Source organism: Phoca vitulina, unplaced genomic scaffold (assembly GCF_004348235.1).
Source record: "Phoca vitulina isolate PV1807 unplaced genomic scaffold, GSC_HSeal_1.0 scaffold2, whole genome shotgun sequence".
Classification (NCBI taxonomy): Eukaryota; Metazoa; Chordata; class Mammalia; order Carnivora; family Phocidae; genus Phoca; species Phoca vitulina.
In genome coordinates, this window is record NW_022589705.1 from 1,938,170 (window position 1) to 1,957,752 (window position 19,583).

Below are 19,583 nucleotides of genomic sequence, written 5' to 3' on the forward strand. Positions count from 1 at the left end.
CCCCTTCTCTGGCCACCTGGGCCTGTGAGTGCTGTCCACATAGTAGCAAGTGCCAAGAGAAGACCAGAGACAGACAGGGGAAGGCACGGAGCTGGGGAATGGCAGTACAATGAGGGCCAGGCGCCCATCTGCCTTCAGGAAGCGTACCATCTATGTGAGAAAGAGGACCAGGAGTACCAACCCCATGAGCTGTGTGCTCTGGGCAGGGCATACACAGTGAGGGCACCAGGGCTCAGAGAGGGCCGGGGACTTGCCAAGGCCCCACTACAGGTCACCAGCAACCCCCCCACGGCCTGAGCCAAAATCCCTGCTCTTTCCCTTGGATCTGTGAGGCTGGTGGCAGGACTCTTAAGAGAGGCCAAGAGCATTGGAGTGGAAATGCGCTGTCCATCATTCCATCTGGTGTAAGAGCAGGTGGGGGGACGGGTGAGCAAAGACAGATTCTCTGGCTCCGACAGAGAGGCAGGGGGAGCAGCCCACACAGGACACAAGGGAACGCTTCTAGCCGTTGTCCTCAGGCTGCCTTTCCTCCCCAGAAGAAAGGAAGGCAGGGAAAGCCAACAGACACTGCGTGAGATGTCTTCTTGGCAATGGGATTCATTTCAGCAAAGACCTATATCAGTACATTAAATGCTGCCCCAAATCCTCAACCTCAGAACGGGTTTGCTGCGCCGTCCTCCCTGGAGTTATCCACATGACAGCAGGCCAGGGAGCCTGAGACCAGGAATTGGGTCCTATTTGAAATCTGGGTTTTGCGAAAGACAACATGGCTGCCTCCACAGTACGGCCCATAAGGGCTCCCGAAACCACAGTGGCGTTATTTTTGGCAACAAAATTTCTCCTGTTTGCCATGGATGCTAGAGCCCTTAAGCCAGAGACCTTTGTGCACACTGGGCTTTCTCGGTCCTGGGCCCCTCTGCCCAGCGCTCCCCTCCTCCCCCAGGCACTCACCTCTGTAAAGACGTCCAGCGCGGCACCAGCGCACCGACCGGACTGCAGGGCCCGGAGCAGGGCCCCCTCGTCCACGATCCCTCCCCGAGCGCAGTTCACCACGCGCACCCCCTTCTTGCACTGGGCAAAGGTGCTGTCGTTCAGCAGGCCTGGAAGGAGGGAAGAGCTCTCCTGCAGCACCAGAGGCCCTCCCCACCTCGCCCCTGCTCCTTCCCCACAGGCCCACGGCCTCTCTGGCCTCACCTCTCCCTTCTCACCGGCTCTGCGGCAAGAGTCCCCGTTCTGGATTTAGACCAAACACAGTTCAGAAACGTCCTAGAAGCCCCTGAGCTGTTAGTGCTTTGAATAGGTCCCAGAACCAGAAAGGGAAGCAGCGGCCCCAGGAAGAAACCATGGGGTCACTGGTCGTGCACATCGGGCCAGCTCACCCCACGCATTTCCAGCTAGCTCATCCCTCCTCCGTGTGGGGCAGGGCCAGCCAGCCAAGCATCACTCTGTGCTCGAGGGACCTAGTCCCCAGTGTGTGCGGAAGGCCCAGACCGAGGGCCCACCCTTATCTGGTCTGTGGCTTCTGTGGCCGACCCACAAGCAGGGATACACCTACCTGTGGTGGAGGGCAGGAGAGGTGTGTGCACGGTGATAAAGTCGCAGAGAGGCCAGATCTCCTCCAGGGGCAGCTGCTGGACACCAAAGGAGGCCGAGACCTCCGGCGCGATGATGGGGTCGTATCCTACAGTCTGGTCAGAAGCAAGAAAGAGACAAAGACACGAGCGAATGTCACTGTCCCTTATTAGTACTGGTATTTATTAAACACCTACCAAGCACTACTGCTAAGCCTTTCCAAATGCAGCTGACCTCTCACAGTAAGGGTTGCTACTCTTCTCCTTTAGAGATGAAGAAAGTGGGGCTCACACATTAGGAGGGGCAGGCCCAAGTGCGAAGGGAGGTTTACCTCCAAGCTCTTAACCACGAACGGATGCAAGAGCAGCATGTGCGTGTGCTTGTGCGCGCGTGTGCGCACGTGTGAGGTTGGATAAGGTGGAGCTCAGAAACCCTTAGCGAGCAGGGAGCCCAGGAGAGGCAGGACAGCCGTGTGGGGAGCGGTGACGTGCTCATAGGGTACGACGAGGCAAGGGAGGGCAGGTTGGCTGCAGCCGAGGACCCTCAGGGCCAGAAAACAGGCAGGAGCCCTGACTGCTTCCACAGAGTGAGAAAGAAACAGGTGGGGGCAGGGGTGCAGAGCAGGGTTAGCAAGGAGACCAAGACCGGTCGCTGGGGAGGGGGGCTGCTGAGGCATCAGTAGGCAGAGTCTGGTCCCCTCCTGAAGTTCCTTTTAATAAGGCTTCAAATGCATCTAGTCTTGGAAGGCCTAACTTGGTGACTAACCACACAGATCCTTTCAATAAGGCAGGTTTGACGGGGATGGGGAGCGAGCACATCAAGAGGAGGGACAAGTGAGGCATAAAGGCACTATGGATGGGGAAGGACCCAGAAAGGACCTCCTTCTGGGCTGGCGGGGGAGGAGAGGGTCCCCAAATCAGAGGGACCTCTCCGAGGCTGCCGAGAAGGGAGGGAGATAGGGAGGCAGGCAGGGAACTCTGGGGGTACAAACTACATCAGCCTCATGAAACTTGCCAAAGGTCATCAGATACTGGTGAGGGCAAGAAGGAAAGTCAGAGAAGACAAAGCTCAGAAGAAAGAAGAAAGGACGCGTTGTCATAGCGAATAATGGCAAACATTCCTTAGCATTTACTGTGTGTCAGGGGCTTTCAACCCAGACCCGATGGATTAGGCACTAGGATTTCCCCGTTTTACAGATGAGGAAACTAAGGCAGAGAGGTGAAACGATTTAGCCAAGGTCACACAGCTGGCAGATGGTCGAGTGGGGACAAGAACCAGTGTTTGGATTCGAGAGCCTGCACCCCAAGTGCCCATCCTTCTAATGTGGGGTGAGGTCAGGACCCTCCCAACCCCACCTGAGAAAACAGGAGCGGAGTAGATGGAAACAGTTTTGGGTGCCAGTCACACATCTCCTCGGCAAGGGCAAGGCATTAGAGACTACCAAGCTTGTACCAGCAGCTGGGAAGAATCCATAACCAGCCAGGAAGCATCTACCTCTGGTCACCGCAAAGACTTAATCCACTTTCTGTGCGGTCTACCCGGGAGGTCTGCCCAGGGCTCTCTCCATCAGCTTGGTCCAGGTCACCAGCACTGACTGGGGGGAAAGAGGTGTAGGGGCCGTAACCAACTCAAAGGCATCAATGTCCTCAAGAAGGCAGGAAAGCCAACTGACCTAGACAGACCTTCAGGTGCCAAGGTACGGACGCTGAACCAGGAGGCCCGGACCTGGGTCCTCAGTCTGAAGTAAAGGAGTTGGCTGGATGATTTCAAAGTCATCCCCTGCGCCAACACTCAGCAATTCAATAATTCCTTGAAAAGACAGTTCCCTTAACCCTGAAAAGTTATAGGTGAACCCTAGAATGCTCAGAGGTGGCCGGGGATTGAACAACAACAAACAAACACAACAGAAAGTGTGATACTCTAAGTGTGGTCATTTCTGTGTGGTGGAATTCATTTTTTCCTCCTTTAGGCTTTCCTATGCTTTGCAACATTTCCCCTGCTCACCCTGAATTTCTTTGTGGGGGAAGAGAAAAGTCATCTTAGAAAATAATGGCATCTTAAGAGGATTTCTATGTAAAATTCAGCCCTTCCAGAGAAGAAACGGACATGGTTATGAATGAGGTAGAGCTTTCGGATCACATTTTTCATCATCAGCCTGAGGAACAGGGAAAAGGCAAGGTTTAGGGGGAAAGGCTGTAGGGGAGAGGCTGTAGGATCACAGGCTCATGACCACCACAGTCCCAACGGCCATTCCCCTTGGCTGTAACCTACTCGTTTTGGCAGGGACAATGAAGTGTCCAGGGGAGGAGAGAGGGCCCCAGGATCCCTGCCCGTACTCTTCCAAGTCCTCTTTGTCCGCCGGCTACTCGGAGGCCGCCTGGAACAACGGCCCCGTTCATCTCTAATCCAGATGTACTTTGTTCATGTGAGCGGGGAGCGGAGGGGAACACCAGCAGAGGTCACAAAGCCGAGCCCAGTGGAGGCCAGTCCACACTACTCTGGGGCTTCCGGGCTCTCAGGAGCCAAGAAACAGCATGGAGCCATGGGGAGGAAGGGTCCCGAGGGCTGAGCCAGGCCCAGTGGCCCTGTGGCGGGTGCCTGCAGCTAATGGGGAGCAGATGGGGCAGGAGGAGACTGCATCCCCCACAGTGGTCAACAGGATCTGACTCAGCTTGCTTTCTCTTGTTCACCTGCAGACAACTGCAGGGAAGAATTTGGCTGAGAAAACTGTTTTCATTTTTCACTGGAGATACCCAGGGCAGATTGGAGCTGAACTCAGCTAGGAGTCGGGATTCTTACACCAGGAGACCATGTCACGGGGAGTAGAAAGAGTAACATTGGGCCCAGGAGACCAGTGTCTGAGTAGGGTCCTGGCATGTCCCGGAAAGGGTCAGAAGTCCCGATGCGCAGAAGTTGGAGCAATTCCAGGTACGTACTGTCCGAAGACTATTCCTATAGAGGAGCCTCAGGGAGACCCACGAAGGGGTTCCCCACGTGAATCCTAGCCTCAGGACAGACTCCTGATGCTGGGCAGCAGGGGAACCCTAGCTTTTCCAGGAGTACTCCTAGCTGGTGTGAGAAGGCAGCCTAGAGAGGCCGACCACAACTACCCTGGGCCCTCTGGCTTAGCAGCAGATGCTGGAGAACGAGGGGGCCTTCACGGTCAAGGGTCTCCAACAAAGGAGCCTAACCATCATTTGGCTTAGGATTAGAACTCTCTTTCCTTTGCACAATGAAATCTTAAACAGAAACCATGTTCCTAAAGTACTTTCTAGAACTTGAGGCTCTGGGAAGAACGTAAAAAATCAGTACTCTAGGGCAGTAGGAATTCCAGTTACCAGACTGAGATAGGAGCTGCCTGTCCTGGGGAGCTTTTGTCCTGAGAAAAGTCGAGCACAGTGACCGTTTAACCAACACGGATCAGGAACGAAGACAGTGGTGGTGATGCAGGACAAAGGGTACCAGACTGGAGGTCAGGAGACCCGGACTTTAAGCTGTACTCCATCATTTACCATTCCTATTATCTTGAACCTATCATATAAGCGTCCTGGGCCTCAGTTTCCTTATCTGTAAACCTGAGGTAAGGATACTGACCCCGCAAGGGTCATTGTGAGCACAGCATCTGACACAGCAGACCTCAGTCAACGTGAGCTGGGCCTGAAAGCGTCGGTGACACCTGGCGCCTCAGGTTCAATGTCCATCCCTCCGGACTAACTTCAGATTCATCACAACACTGGCCACAAAGAAACTGCTGGCCTGCTCCTCACAGAAAACCCTGGCAAGAGAGTGCAAGGCTCAGCTCCTGGCTGGCTTGGGCCTGCTAGCACATTCTGGGGGACACGCGAGCATGAGTGAATTGTGTCTCCAAAGGGTACAACCTGTTCTTCAACAACATGATCGAGAAAAACTTTGAGCAGAAGGAACACCATAGAGCCTAAGACTCAGATGACTCAGACCATTAGCAGGCCACAGACTGCCGGAATTCTCTGGAAACCCACATCTGGGCCGTGTGGTTCAGAGCAAGTCAGCAGGTGCTCTCAGGTGGCACATGAAGATCCCTTTCCAGGCCTGTGCTGTTTGGGAGGGGCAGCCTCGGTGGGCTCTCCCCCAACCAACTCCAACACGCACACCCTAGATGCTGTTGGGAAGCCAGGTGGCTAAGCTCCCTAGCAGAGCTAAGGTCTAGGATCCCCGATTCCCTGAGTGACCAGATAGTGACAAAGAAAGGACAGGAAAGGTAAGGGGGGCGTCCATCCCCAACATCTGAGCGCAAAAGTGTCTCTGCCGATCACTCCTGTGGCACAAAGGGGTCAACTCTTAAATCGCGATACTCTGGAAGGGGTTGGATGCTAGTCATCCATTAACAGCCTCATTAGTGATTAACAACCTGGGTGACAGATTAAAGCACAGGGTAAGACCCCAGGACCAGGGAGGGAAGGGGGTGACGAGGATGATCTTCACATGCTTTGCAGCGCCGCCCGAGCTGCCCAACTGGAACCACTCAGGGTCCCCTATGCCTCCTGGTCCACACTCGGTCTTTAATTACAGGGTTCTCCCAAGTTACTGTAACAAACCACAGTCCTTAATAATGTTGCTCAATTTCCTATGGCCGCACAGTAAACTCACTGCTAAAGACCATTTCACAGATAAAGAAACTCGTGGCCCACGGGTAATGGGTGCTCGGAGATATCAGAGCTTTAAAGGCCACCTGCTTCTACCTCCCTGCCAGTGTTCACACCTTGTCCTCACACACTGGCCCAGTGCTCACCCAGTCTCCTGTGGGTGTCTGCAGGAGTGGGACACTCGCTCTCCCCATTGAATCTGGGGCCAGCTTGGGCTGTAGTTCTGTCCCCTCTGCCTTGTACCTGTTGGTCCTCCTTGGATCCACTCTTTAGACAGCATGACTCTTCTATAGACTGCCCGTTAGCTATTTGACGGCCTTCTGGTATGCCTCCCAAGTCATGATGGGGCTCAGTGACCCCAGTGCCTAAGTACATGTCTGTACTTAGGAAGTACATGTCTGTACTTAGGAAGTACAGACATGAGCCTCTCACCATCATCCTTTATCTCCAGAGCTTTCAGTCTCACAGAGCATGTGAGGGTCTGACTGGTACAGAGCATGAGGAATCTCACCTTCCTTGTTCTGGAAGCCATAGTTCTTTTAATGCTGCCAAAAGTCACATTACCTTTTCTATCAGCCATGCCACTGTTAACCACACTGCATTTTTGTCAACCAAAGGTCCCCTGCCTTGGGAAAACTTTTTAACAACACTTCTACATCCAATATGTGTTTAGTTGCTTTGGGGCTATTTTAAGGCACTGATAGGGATTCTAGCTAAACTTCCTATTAGGATGCCCAACCATTCTAGCCTTCCTTTGTCTTTTAGGATCTGATTCCACACTCTTAAAAGTTAGCCTGCTTCCTGTCACCCAGGCCATTGATGAGAACCGTGGAGAAGGCAGCGCCCTGCACCATCCTGTACCATCTCCCTCCAGATGGAGACGGAGCTATCCTTCAACCAGTTACTAAACCTTTTAGCACCAAGCTCACAGTCTCCATCTTAACCCCAAGGGTATCCTAAAAGATCTCACCAATGTCTTACTAAAGTTCACATTTCCAATGTCCATCCTTGAGGAAATGGTCAAATAAAAAGCAATTTGTCCACACAACAGAATTCCATGCAATAGTTTACAAATATGGTAAATTTATTTATTCCAAGACATACATTTTTATCTTAACACCATGTACAATGTTCTATTTTCTATAGGCATAGAATCCCTCTATAGGCCAAGAACTGTACGCATTCCATGTAAACGCATAGAAAAAAGTCTGAGATGATACACACCAAACCGATGTTACCTGTGAGACCAGGACTGGGGTGGTAATCAAGGAGATAAGGATCTATATTTCAAGATATGTGAGGATTCATTCACCTCTTACATGATTAAAATACAATTTTAAATCGTCCAGATATAAGACACTTAAGGATGTTCCTGATCAATCAGTCTAATATCGGTTTCCAAAGAGAGAAAAAGGCCAATTTAAAACAACCTGTGTTTAGGGGCGCCTGGGTGGCTCAGTCGTTAAGCGTCTGCCTTCGGCTCAGGTCATGTTCCCAGGGCCCTGGGATCGAGTCCCACATCGGGCTCCCTGCTCAGCAGGAAGCCTGCTTCTCGCTCTCCCACTCCCCCTGCTTGTGTTCCTGCTCTCGCTATCTCTTTCTCTGTCAAATAAATAAATAAAATCTTTAAAAAATAAAACAACCTGTGTTTAGTAAACACTGATCATTGTTTCCTGCCGGGATGCTGATAAACCATCTCTTTCACAATTTGTTCAAGAATCTTCCCTCCTTGCCTTTAGAAAATATTGCTCTTCCCAGCTGCTCAAACATCAACCAAGGAGCTTTGGATGATGCAGGTCAGTCATCTGCCCCGAAGCAAAATTCATCTGGACCCAGAAATAGGTTAGGAAGCTCAGTTAAAGTGAGCCGAGAATATAAATGAAGGCCATTTGGGCCACTCTGAAATGACCAGGGCAGCTGGCCAGGGCCGGGGGGGGGTGACCACTCCAAGGCATGTTTTAGCAGTTTACAAAGATCATGTGCCAGAAACAAGACAGCCTACAGTGACCCTCCGGAGACAGCCGGGCAGAAGAACCCTCAAGGGAAGCAGCGACGAGCTGCGACAGGCAAAACCACCCACAGCCTCAAAGCCTCGCTGGGAACGTGGGCATGTCGTGCGTGGTCTGTCGGGATGCACGGATTCACATTCATGAGCAGGCTCTGGACATCTCTGAATCAAACACATGCCCGAGGGCTCAGGGTCCACCTCCTTCGTGCCTCTCGGAAGCAGCCCGGCAGCAGCTGAGAAGCTGAGCCCGGGCCAGATGAGCAGAGAAGCTTACCAATCACTTCCATGACTCAGGAAATGAGGTGGGGCTTTCTGTTTGGGTAAGTCACTGCCCCAAAGTTTCAAGTCCATGATAACCAAGGCTCCTGAGCTAGCAGAGGCCGGTGTGCTTTGGTGCCCTACGGAGCCATGGGGAAGGGGACCAACAGCCTTCCTGAAGTCTCTGTATCATCAGTGAGGCGCTCACCTGTTTGGCTATTTCACTCTGAGTCATACTTAACCCAAGGCCCCTGCTTTTAGAGGATCAGAATTCTCTGTGAGCTAAGCCTTAATCCCTCACAAAAGAGGAAGAGAAAGCGCTCCTTCCCGCGTATGGTGCCTGGCCAGCCCTGCACAGGAGAGCAAGGCTTTGGTTTGTTCTCATGATCAGTGGATCCTGCCGGGCCCCCGCCCCCTCTCCAGGGATCTAGAAAAATGTGCTGAGGCTTAGGAAAGAGGTCTGGCTGGTGTAAATAAATGTGGTGGGGGAACAGGGACAGCAGGGAGAGGAAGATGTTCAATGTGGTATCACGGGATGCCCACCTGGGTTCTTGTCTACCTTCCATTTGCTGGAGGCCTGAGCAAAAACAAACTCCAGACATCAATATAAAATTAAGGGTTCATCTCTAAGGTTCCTTTTAACTCTATGAAGCCAGGGGGACATGGAGAAAGGGAGGAAGAAGGAGAAAAAGGGAAAATGCCATCGCAGCTCTATGTCAATTTTTCTAGAAATGATCTGATTGTCAAAACTATTCTCCTTTCTGTTTAATGAAAGCCTTCCTGGCAGCAGTTTGAACACATCATCCCCCTAACAGCAAACAGCGAACAAAGAGTGAACAAGGAGACATCCACGAGCACTCCTGGCCACCCTGTCACCCTCCTGTGGCTCGGCGGCCTCCCCCTTTGCAAGGTCTCCTGGATCAGCCTAAGGGGATGACAACCCTCCCTCCACCAGAAGAACCACGGAGTTTCCAGAATAGGATGAAACCGGGTCCTGGAGGGAAACAGGGGTCAGGGAGGGTTTCTGAGCAATATGCAAGGTGTTCTAGCCAGCAGGCTTTAACTTCATCTCGGCAGCGTCTAGACAATCACCGCACCGTCCCTTCTGCACTACGGAGCAGAGCTAGAAGGTGGATAGAGACTTGCTCTGCTAGAAGGTTGCAAATTTCCTCCTGTTTCTCTGAATTATCACAGGCAACAGACACAGCCAATCAAAGAGCCCCTGTGGCAGGGGAGGAAAAGTTGAGCAGGAAGCATGACCCCGCCGCTCCGCTGGGACCCAGAGCTGACGGACCTCCACCAAGCGTGCCCAGACTTTGAGTTCAGGTGTCCAGAATGGCTACCCCGCCGACTTAGTCAGGGGCTCTAAAGGAGGGTCAGGCCCTCTGAGGACAAAGCCTTCACCTTCTCTCAAGCAAAGCTGCCTCTCCCAAAACTGCTACAGGGAGCCCCACGTCAAAGGGGTTCACCAACCTCTTACCTTCATTCCAAAGGACTGCATCCGGGTGGCCACTTCTCTCCCAATTCTGCCCAGGCCAAGAATTCCCAGGATCTTTCCATTTAGCTCTGTTCCCATGAACTGCAACCAAAAAAGCAAAAGGCAAAGTGGCCGAATTAAGCACCAGGGACCCGGGCGCCGAGCCGGGCGGGACGAGGCAGGGCTGGCCGCTCACCTTCTTCCGTTCCCATTTGCCGTCCTTCATGGAAGCCGTTGCCTGGGGAATCTGCCTGCAAGGACAGACACGGGCTCAGTGGGCCCACGCAGAAGGCGTGTGACGTGAGGTCTGCACAGCTGCCCCCTCCAATGGTCATTCCCCCAGGGAACCAAGCTCAGGCTGGGTCTGGAGCTCAGGTGCAGAGACACCGAGGAGGGTCAAGGGAGTTCAGCAGAGGGAAATCCGTCAGCGAGACCTGATGTGGGAGCCCCAGGATTTCTGTCTCCAGCTAGGAGTCTAATTTCTGTCTCCAGCTGCCTCAACCAGCTGAGTGGCTCCAGGCTGGTAAAAAGCAAGCACCAATCCTCCGGGGCTCATAGGGATAACGAAATGGAGTATCGAGGGGCTCGGATAACATCAAGTGCTCCAGAAGTTCAAGGATTTTCGTTTTCCTCTTCCATCCAAGGCTGCAGCCCATACCTTCCACTGTATCAGTGAACAGCTGGGTACTTATTCTTCCTTGAGAGTTTCTTAAGCCCCAGCCGTCTCAGGCTAGACTGGGGTGGGTGGGTGCCAAGTCCATACCACCTCCTGTCCCAAACCAGCCCCCCCAGCCTATCTCCTCCTCTTGGTTAACATGGGGGTCTGAGTCTCCACGTGTTCTCTGGAAGGGACAGAGGAAGTTAGGGCAGAGTCAGAGGTGAGAGGATAAGAGTATGTCATGTGGGAGGTGGTCACCCAGGCTTCTCTGGAAGCGAAGAAGGGAGACAGGAAACAATGTTTAGAATGTTTAAGGAGTCCCTGCTCTATTTTAGACACTCCCTGAGAAACGCTTAGACACGCTTTAGCACATGTCCTGCTCACCCCAACTGCATGGAGAGAGACAACCGGGGGGTTCAACACCTTGAACAGCATCATCCCACTGGGAAGAGCTGAATGGACTCAAAGCCCAGCACATCCCCAGCACAGTCAGCCTTCCAAGTATTTAAATGCAGTCTCTTCTGCTGGCCACAAAACTCAGAGTGGTGTGTGTGTGCCCGCGAGTGTGTGTGTGCATGTGTAAGGAGGGCGAGACTCCAACATACTGTTCCTGCAGCTCCATCTCGCCGAGTTCTTATAAGAAAACATTCTCTTGTGTCTACACCCTGCCAGCACACGCTTCCATCTGAGGGTCAGGCTGAGGGGCGATCTGCGCTCCTGCGATCTCACGGGCAAACTCCTAAAGCTTCGGTAACAAGCCTCGTGGGCAAGAAGCTCCATCCTGCTGCTCTGGCCCGTCAGTCCTCAGGAGAGGGTCCCTGTGTCAGGAATGTCCCAAGGACAATGACTTGCCTTGAGGAAGGGCTACCTTCTCAGCAAAGCTAGCCTGCTCCTATGCCTCCGACCAAGTGAGACAGAGCCCACCTGCCTCCTCCCAGGTCTGGCTCACGTCCTGCTCTCCACCCTCCTGGCCCCACAGTGCCATCCGAGAGAGGGCACGCGGCCCTGGACATCCCAGCCCCCGCCAGCTGCTCTACCAGCTACTCACGGATCCTCTCCAGCCTTTAGCACTTTGGGGTCCTCACCAGGCCAGTCTGGGGAGGACCATGATGTGGGCGAGGGGCTTCCCGAGAACCAAATGGTAGCCATCCTGACTTACAAAAAGAGATGGTAAAGTGGGCGAGATGAAAGCTATGCAGGCCACATTCTCCTCTCTTTCTTTCTGTGTGACTGTTCTTCCCCTGCCCCTCAGGAGCTCCTGCCGTCTGTTCAAAGTCCCCCAGTGTGAGGCCCGTCCAGGCCCCCTCTCTCCACCCACATTGCTCAATGCTCCCAACCTTCTGTCCACAGCACCCACTCTGCCCTCACTGCCCTGCTGGAAAAGCAGTCTGAGCAGACACACAAGAAGGTATGAGAGACTGGCCATGCTTCCTTACTAGAGTGCTTAGTTCTTAATTTTGATGCATCTTTGATGGTGAGGTCGTTGGATGAGAGGTTGGAAATGGGGCGCTTCCTTGAAACCACTCCACTTTACCTATTCTTTTTTTTTTTTAAGATTTTATTTATTTGTCAGAGAGAGCGAGAGAGCACAAGCATGGGGCCGAGGCAGAGGCAGAGGGAGAAACGGACTCCCCGCTGAGCAGGGAGCCCAATGTGGTGCTCGATCCCAGGACCCTGGGATCATGACCTGAGCCAAAGGCAGACGCTTAACCAACTGAGCCACCCAGGCACCCCCTTTACCTATTCTCTTAAATAAAGCTGGTCTTGGAATAGGAGAAAAATTATTCCTGGCTCCCAAGCCCCTCCTTCCACCTCCAGAAAAAGAGTAAGAGAATTAATTAACTAGAAAGCTGATCAGTCCCTCACTCAAAAACAAAAACAAAAACACCACTGAATTTAACAGCACAAGTGAAAACAGGGCTTGAGGCTTCTCCAGGGGAAATCAGTCCAGCCCAGATGTTCTGGAAGATCCAGACAGCCAGCTCACGGACCCCTTCCAGGCTGGGTCCCTTTGGCTGCGCACGCTGTCCCTGTTCCTCCCTTTCTCCAGTCTCCTCTGCTCTTCACTGGCCAGTGAGTAGCAATGAATACTTAAGAGCTCAGGTAGAAATCATGGGGAAGAGTTAGAACAAAGGTCAACTCCTCCAGACGCTGTCCCAGAAGAAGAGAGAACAAGTCTTGAGAGGGGAAAAGAGCAATTTCTGGGCCCCAGAAGCTTCAGGTCTGAGTAGAGAAATAAAGAGTCTTGGCTGCCTGGGTCCCCTGGTTTAAGGATCCAAGGTTGTGTGAAGGGACCTAGTGAACTCCCTGCCCTGTCCATTGGCTCCTTGCCCTCCCCGCTGACCACAGAAGTGCCCGAATTGCCTATTCAACAACAGTACTCAATACAATCATTCTACTACCGAATACAGGAAGGTTCATGCCCATTCTGCGCTGTATCCAGTGGTTCCTAGGCTGTCACCTCTACTCAAGAGGCCCACACCCCCAGAATTCCTGCTGGAGGAGCAAGACATTTGATCATTTGAATTCCCTTGTGTTAAGAATCCACAGGTAGGGACACCTGAGTGGCTCAGTTGGTTAAGCGTCTGCCTTCCAGGTCATGATCCCAGGGTCCTGGGATGGAGTCCTGCATCGGGTTCCTTGCTCAGCAGGGAGCCTGCTTCTCCCTCTGCCTGCCGCTCTCCTTGCTTGTGCTCTCTCTCTGACAAATAAATAAATAAAATCTTAAAAAAAAATCCACAAGTAGATAGAGCTTTTACTCCCTTCTATCACGATAAAGATCTGTAAGCCTAGTACAGAGGTAAGCCCTGGGGGCCAGGGCAATCAGTGAGGGACACAGCCCAGCCAGGGAATCAAGAGAGAGCTTCTCAGATGAATTAACACTTGAGCTTAATCTTGAAGAATAAGGGTTACCTGGATAAAGATGATAAGGAAGACTTCAGTTAAAAGTTATCAATCGATATCTCAGTATTAGTTCACCGATTGTGATCAAAGCACCATATTAATGTCCCATGTTAATAATAGGAAGACTGGGTATGAAGTATATGGGTCCTTCTACTATCTTTACAACTTTTCTTTATATCTAAAACTCCTAAAATAAAAAGTTTGTTAAAAAATCCCCATGCCAAGTTTCATGCCTTACCGATCAAATAAGAATCTCTGGAGCGCAGGCCAGGCATTAGTATTTTTTTTAAGATCCCAGATGATATCAATGTGCAACAAAGTCTGGGAACCTCTGGGTTATGAGAGGTCTCTGAGGTATGGAGGCTGTTACATTTTGGCATTAATTCACTCAAAAATGTTCCGAACTAAATAAAAATGTTGAGCGCTGCTTCTATTTTATACCTATGTGCAGTTGGATTTTTAATAATGAGTGTGATAAAAATAAAATACCGGAAAGACTCAGAAAAAAAAAAGAGGATGGGGAAGGATATTCCAGGGAGCAGAAACGGCATTTTCGAGGCTTAGAGGTTCGAGAAGCCAGAGGATGGCGTGGACCACAGGAAATGACTAAGGAGGAGAGGAAGACGGCACACAGTTATTTTCTCAATGAGCCTGCTCCGGGTAAGGAGCAGCCAAGCTGAATGCCCATCCCCTACCGGGCCCCTTGGAGAGAAGCCACCTGAACTCTGTGTGCCAGAACCAGTGTATCAAATGTTTCATAAAGGATGGGTGCCCTTGAAGGTTCTCGGCAGTGTGCACGGTGCCATGCAGAAGTTTTCTACCCTTCTCCGGGTCACTTTGTTTGGGGAGTCATAACCACGGACACACCAGAGGCTGGCTCTGCTGAGAAGACAGGGACTTACCTGGCCAGGCACATGATCATGCCACAAGTGAGCTCCGCAGCACTGAGGCTATTCCCATTGGGGGTGCTAAAGATGGAAGAAGAGAGGGGACGTCAGTGGATCCAGACCCATATTCCTACTCCTATCCCAACAGAAAGCCCGGAGTGTGATGCGCTCACTCTCCTGCCCCCTCAGCTCACCTGCTCTTAAAACCAACCCCCCAACCCCATGCCTCCCACCTGGGCTCTCTGATGGACTCCTGCTCAATCCCAGGGCTAGAGGGAAACCCCCCTGCCCTGGCTTTATGCTTTCACGAGGGATTTCAGTTGGAGGGACACACCTGGCCTCTCTACCCGAGCTCACTTCTCCCAAGGCAGAGAAGTGTCTCACTCGATTGGAAGATATATGTGTGGCTCCGCATTTCTCTTTCCTCTCGTTTCAGGATCTACCTGCCTACAGGAAGCACGGGTTCCCGCTGCTCTGTGCCATCACTCTTCCTGAGACTATGACCAATATGGGTGATCACGCAAGCCTATCAAATTCAGGTCAGCCCATTGCCCACACAGCTTCATCAAGCTGCCCAGCCCGGCTTCTGTCAGTAACAAAGCTAGGATTTTTTTCTCCACCTGTTTGACTTCTCCTATCTCTCCACAAGTTCTGAAGTGAGACAGCTTCCTCACACCTTAATGCACAGGGCCATGCTGACTCGGCCCATTTCACAGAAAGAATAGAGCTGAAACCCATGAAACTATTCTTCTTTTCTCAAAGACTCTTTTTTTGATTTTTGGCTTTGGAATAATTTATTAGCACCCACGTTCACCTTCCTTTTTCCTCTATTGGATCTTTTCATCTCTGGAAATGAAGATTACAAGGAGGGAAAAGTCAAGAGATCTTATCGCACCCCCCCAAAAAAAAAGTCAAGAGAAAAGGATTCTCAGAGTCTGTCTTTCCACCTAGTTTCCGATCTAACCCTGCAAACAGGCTGTACTGGGATGGAGGAGGGGGTGCAGGGCGGGGGGCGATGCCTCCGTGTCCAGGGCAAGAATGTAGGATGCGTTACCATTTAACATTTCTTCTGTTGGATATTGACTTCCGTCAGATGACCAGTCAATTAACCCCTGCACTATAGGAGAAGTGAAGGGAAGGGAGAGGAAGGTTTTGAGGACACCGAACTTCCCAAGGGAAGGGAAAAGGCTTGGGGATGAAGAAGCGGGTGACAATCACCTTGCCACACTATCTAAGTGCCAGATGGGGGCCAGAAGCAAGTATGGCCGAGTCCTGGCGTGCAGTCATGACCTCTGCACTGAGTTTCTGCAAAAACAGCTCTAGCGGGGACGCTTTCCCTCTCGGCACTGGAGTGTGAAAGAGAAACTGGGGTTCCTGGCTGCAGAAGGGTGCCGGGCAGGGAGGAGGGGAAAGAATGTAGAGCCACTCAACTAGCAAAAGCTGTGCACCTGCACGGGGGGACCGAGCAAAGCAGAGCTAACGAACATCCAGCTCCAGCCAGAACGACGGAGGGAAAGGGGCAGCACTGGAGCAGGAAACGCAGATAAATTCGCTAACATTCCTCTGATTCCCAACCAGGCTGTGCTTCAGACGTCCGTGGAGTGGGTTTGTGAAGTGACCCGAGATTACAACAAGAGCCTCCTTGTCAAGAACCTGGGGAACCACGACGCTGTGAGCGCGGACTGCCTGTCTGGACTCAGCCTGGCCCAGGCATCCTTCTGGAAGCCCATCCTCCTCTGACCCAGCCTTCTCTAACCTAAGTTTTCCTCTCCCCCTGTGTGGTGAGGCTCCACCCCCACCCCCCGGGGCTCCACGACGTACTTCATGACCAGAACGCCCTTCCTGGTGGCAGCCTCCAGGTCCACGTTGTCCACGCCCGTGCCGGCCCTGCCCACCACTTGGAGCTTCTCTGCCGCGTTGATGACATCAGCAGTCACCTTGGTGGCTGAGCGGACGATGAGGCCTTCACAGTCCTGAGATAGAAGAAACATCTGGGTCCACAGTCGGTCCTCAAGACCTCCTAGCACCTCTTTGCCCAAAGGGGGAGTTCCTGCATGCTGGCTGAGTTTGGATAGCTTCAGAGAGAGGAAGCTGATAGCATCCCCATCCGGAAGGGGCTACCAGCAGGTAGGCCTGGGGTCAAATCCAAGCTCCATCCCCCATGAGCTACGAATCTGAGACTTGGCCTCCTCAAGTGTGTGAGGGGGAAGTGAGAAAGGACAGGTACAGCCCCCGACATGCTCCCTGGCTCTGCTCAATGGCCAGCACCTCTACCATCGGACATGGTGCTGCTGAAGGGGGACTGAATTCTACTTTGTAAGCCCCAGTGACCGGCACGCGGCAGGTGCTCGGTAAGTGCTAGCTGGCTGAATGACTAAGATGTGAACCAAAGACAAAGTGTTGAAAGAAAGACATTTCCTAAAATAGAGACCAAAGTAAGGGGAGGACAGGAGAACAATCAAACTGGTCTATAGCTGCTCAAAAACGCGGGCAATTTGGGGCTACAAATATACATATGCAAAAAGTAAATACTTTCTGGATTCATCATAGCTGCTTCACTTGGGCTAAGCTAATCCCCAAGACAGTCTTTCTTAGGCTCATCCAGAATCTTGTGATATCTTCTCAGAATGAGGATATTGTTGCCCAAACACCCAATGAGAGTCCCCAAGAAATGGATCAAGTGAGCCATGCTCTGTCCCAAACTGGCTGTCCAGGGTTGGTAAGGAAGTAAGTGTTGTTGTTGCAAAAGCAGCAATCTGTGGGGATCGGGAGGCTGGGGTTCCAGTCACGGTGCTAAATCCCCCCCACTCCTGGTCTTCATCTGTAAAATAAGAGGGTTGGAACAGATGGCTCCCCTGGGTCCTTCCCACATCTGATCTGACACCAATGATGTAAACCTCTTTGCAATTTCCACAGAGAGCCAGATGCAGGACCCTTCCCAGGCTCCCCAAGCCCTTTTATTATGTCGGCAGTTCTGAAACAGAACCTCAAAATGTGACACTCCAAGCAATATTGTCCAACTCCATTTCACAGATGAGACACTGAAGCCCAACAAGATCAAGGATGCCCGTGTCCCCTCCTCCTGCCCTTTTCATGCCCTCCTTCCATCCACCGGGTGCCTGGTAGGTATGTATCTGGCATTATGCTAGACTCTGTCAAGACAAGATGAAGAAGTCACAGCCCCACCCCTCAAGGGGCTCACAGTGCCAGACACCCCAAAACTCACCAGTACACATGTATGCTGTGACTTCAGAGTGTCCAAGGCACACAGACACGGAAAGGTTAGAGGAACCAAATAGGAGCCACCCCATCTGGGCTGACTGCCAACACCGGCCAAAGCCAGGGGAATCTTGAGGGTGCTTGGAATTCCTCCCTCTAAAGCAGCCTAGTTGAACATTAGCCAATGCCTGGGCACACGGGGACACTGCTGACTGTCCCACATTCAAGTCCACTACACTTGGTTCCAAAGAAAAGGCTTCCCCTGCCTGGCCACCCACTACCAACTTTTTAAGGCACAGTCAACTTCTCTTCCACGAAACCTTGCCAATGACGATGGACTCAGTATCACTCCCTCCCCCTATTTTTCTATCATCTGTTTTACATTCAGGTGTCCTCTGTCTGACCTGCAATTTGGTCTCTTCATCCATATTTTACATCTCAAAAGCAGGACTATCTTCATAGCTGATGCTAAAACACTGTGTTGAATAGATGAATTCAGAGATTTGAGAGTCCGGTGGAAACCTATCCTCACCATTCTCCCCACCACCACCTTCCTTCCCTAAATAATTCAAACATGTCACATGGTCAAAAATCCACCATGGGAAATCCCTTCTCTTGACTGTGATAAGGAGGCACCAGATCTACTTGACAGCACTCAAGAGTTTTGTGAGCATAAGAAGAAGGAGAGAGATGGGAGAAAAATGTTCTGAAACTGACAAATTGATCAACAGAACCAAATAGGCACCTGACAAATAGACCCATGTATATCTGGGACAGACAAACAGACCCATGTATGTCAAACTGATGGGGAAAGGAAGAGCTATGTGATAAAGGGTATTAGGAAAATTTAGGTAAAAAAAACTCACTACAAATTTTTAAAAATCCAGAAGAATTAAATAATTTTTTAAAGATAAGCATTAGAAGAAAATGTAAGGGGATATTTTTATGATCTCAGGATGGGGAAGCTTCATAAGCAAGGCAAAAATCCCAGAAACCATAAAAGAAAATACCGACAAATTTGATAACTTTTCAAATGTCAATTTTTTTTTTTTAAGTAAGCTCTAGGACCCATGACCCCTGAAGATCAAGAGTCGCGTGCTCTAACAATTTTCAAATGTTAATTTCTTATGGAAAAGATCCCATAAACAAAGTTAAAGTCAAGTGATAGGCTTAATATGAGGGAAAATCCTTGCACCATATATGACAGAACAAAGACTCATCACCAAAAATAATCAAGGCTTCCTATGAATCATTTTCTTAAATGATAAAGAACCCAGTACAAAAACAGGTGAAGGTCCAAGCTGGTAATTCGCAGGAGAAACACAAAGTGGCCAGTAATTTTTAAAGACTCTTAAACTGCTAGATATCAAGAAAATGTAAATTTTGGGGATGCCTGGGTGGCTCAGTCGGTTAAGCGTCTGCCTTGGACTCAGGTCATGATCCCGGGGTCCTGGGATCGAGTCCCACATGGGGCTCCCTGCTCAGCGGGGAGTCTGCTTCTCCCTCTCCTTCCCACTCATGGTGTTCTCTCTCGCTATCTCTGCCTGTCTCTCTCAAATAAATAAATAAAATCTTAAAAAAAAAAAAAGAAAATGTAAATTTTAAAATGTGGTATTTTCAGGCATCATATTGGCAAAACGAAAAGTGGTAACAGTCCACGTTGGTGAGCGTGCAGGGAAAAAGGAGTATAAATTGCACAACCCGGAGAGGGCAATCAGGCAGCGTGCGAGCACATTTTCACCGTGCATTCCCTCACCACCAGTTCTGACACCTCTGGTCACTGCTAACACACTGAGGAAGTCAAACCTCCTTTGAAGTGGTCAGTCCAGGACCAAGGGTCAACTGACAAGAAGCAGGCCTGGAGCGGGACCACCCAAAGAGTCACAGTCTTTTCACCTTGCCGCTCTAGTATCAAGTTCCTGGGCCCAAATCTGAGGCACAGTCCTGCTCCAGATGCTCTACCCAATCACCCCGTTGG

General features: G+C 51.2%; 1 protein-coding gene across 1 annotated transcript in view; it reads right to left on the reverse strand.

Moving 5' to 3' along the window:
* The window catches only part of PHGDH (phosphoglycerate dehydrogenase), a 30,617-nt gene that overhangs the window by 6,408 nt on the left and 4,626 nt on the right, over nucleotides 1-19,583 (reverse strand). Inside the window, exons 2-7 of the mRNA XM_032420453.1 lie at nucleotides 16,208-16,359; nucleotides 14,402-14,467; nucleotides 10,134-10,188; nucleotides 9,941-10,039; nucleotides 1,556-1,688; nucleotides 952-1,100 (exon numbers count right to left, since the gene is read on the reverse strand). Coding sequence (XP_032276344.1) covers nucleotides 952-1,100; nucleotides 1,556-1,688; nucleotides 9,941-10,039; nucleotides 10,134-10,188; nucleotides 14,402-14,467; nucleotides 16,208-16,359 — 654 coding nt within the window. The remainder of the gene's footprint in view (nucleotides 1-951; nucleotides 1,101-1,555; nucleotides 1,689-9,940; nucleotides 10,040-10,133; nucleotides 10,189-14,401; nucleotides 14,468-16,207; nucleotides 16,360-19,583) is intronic.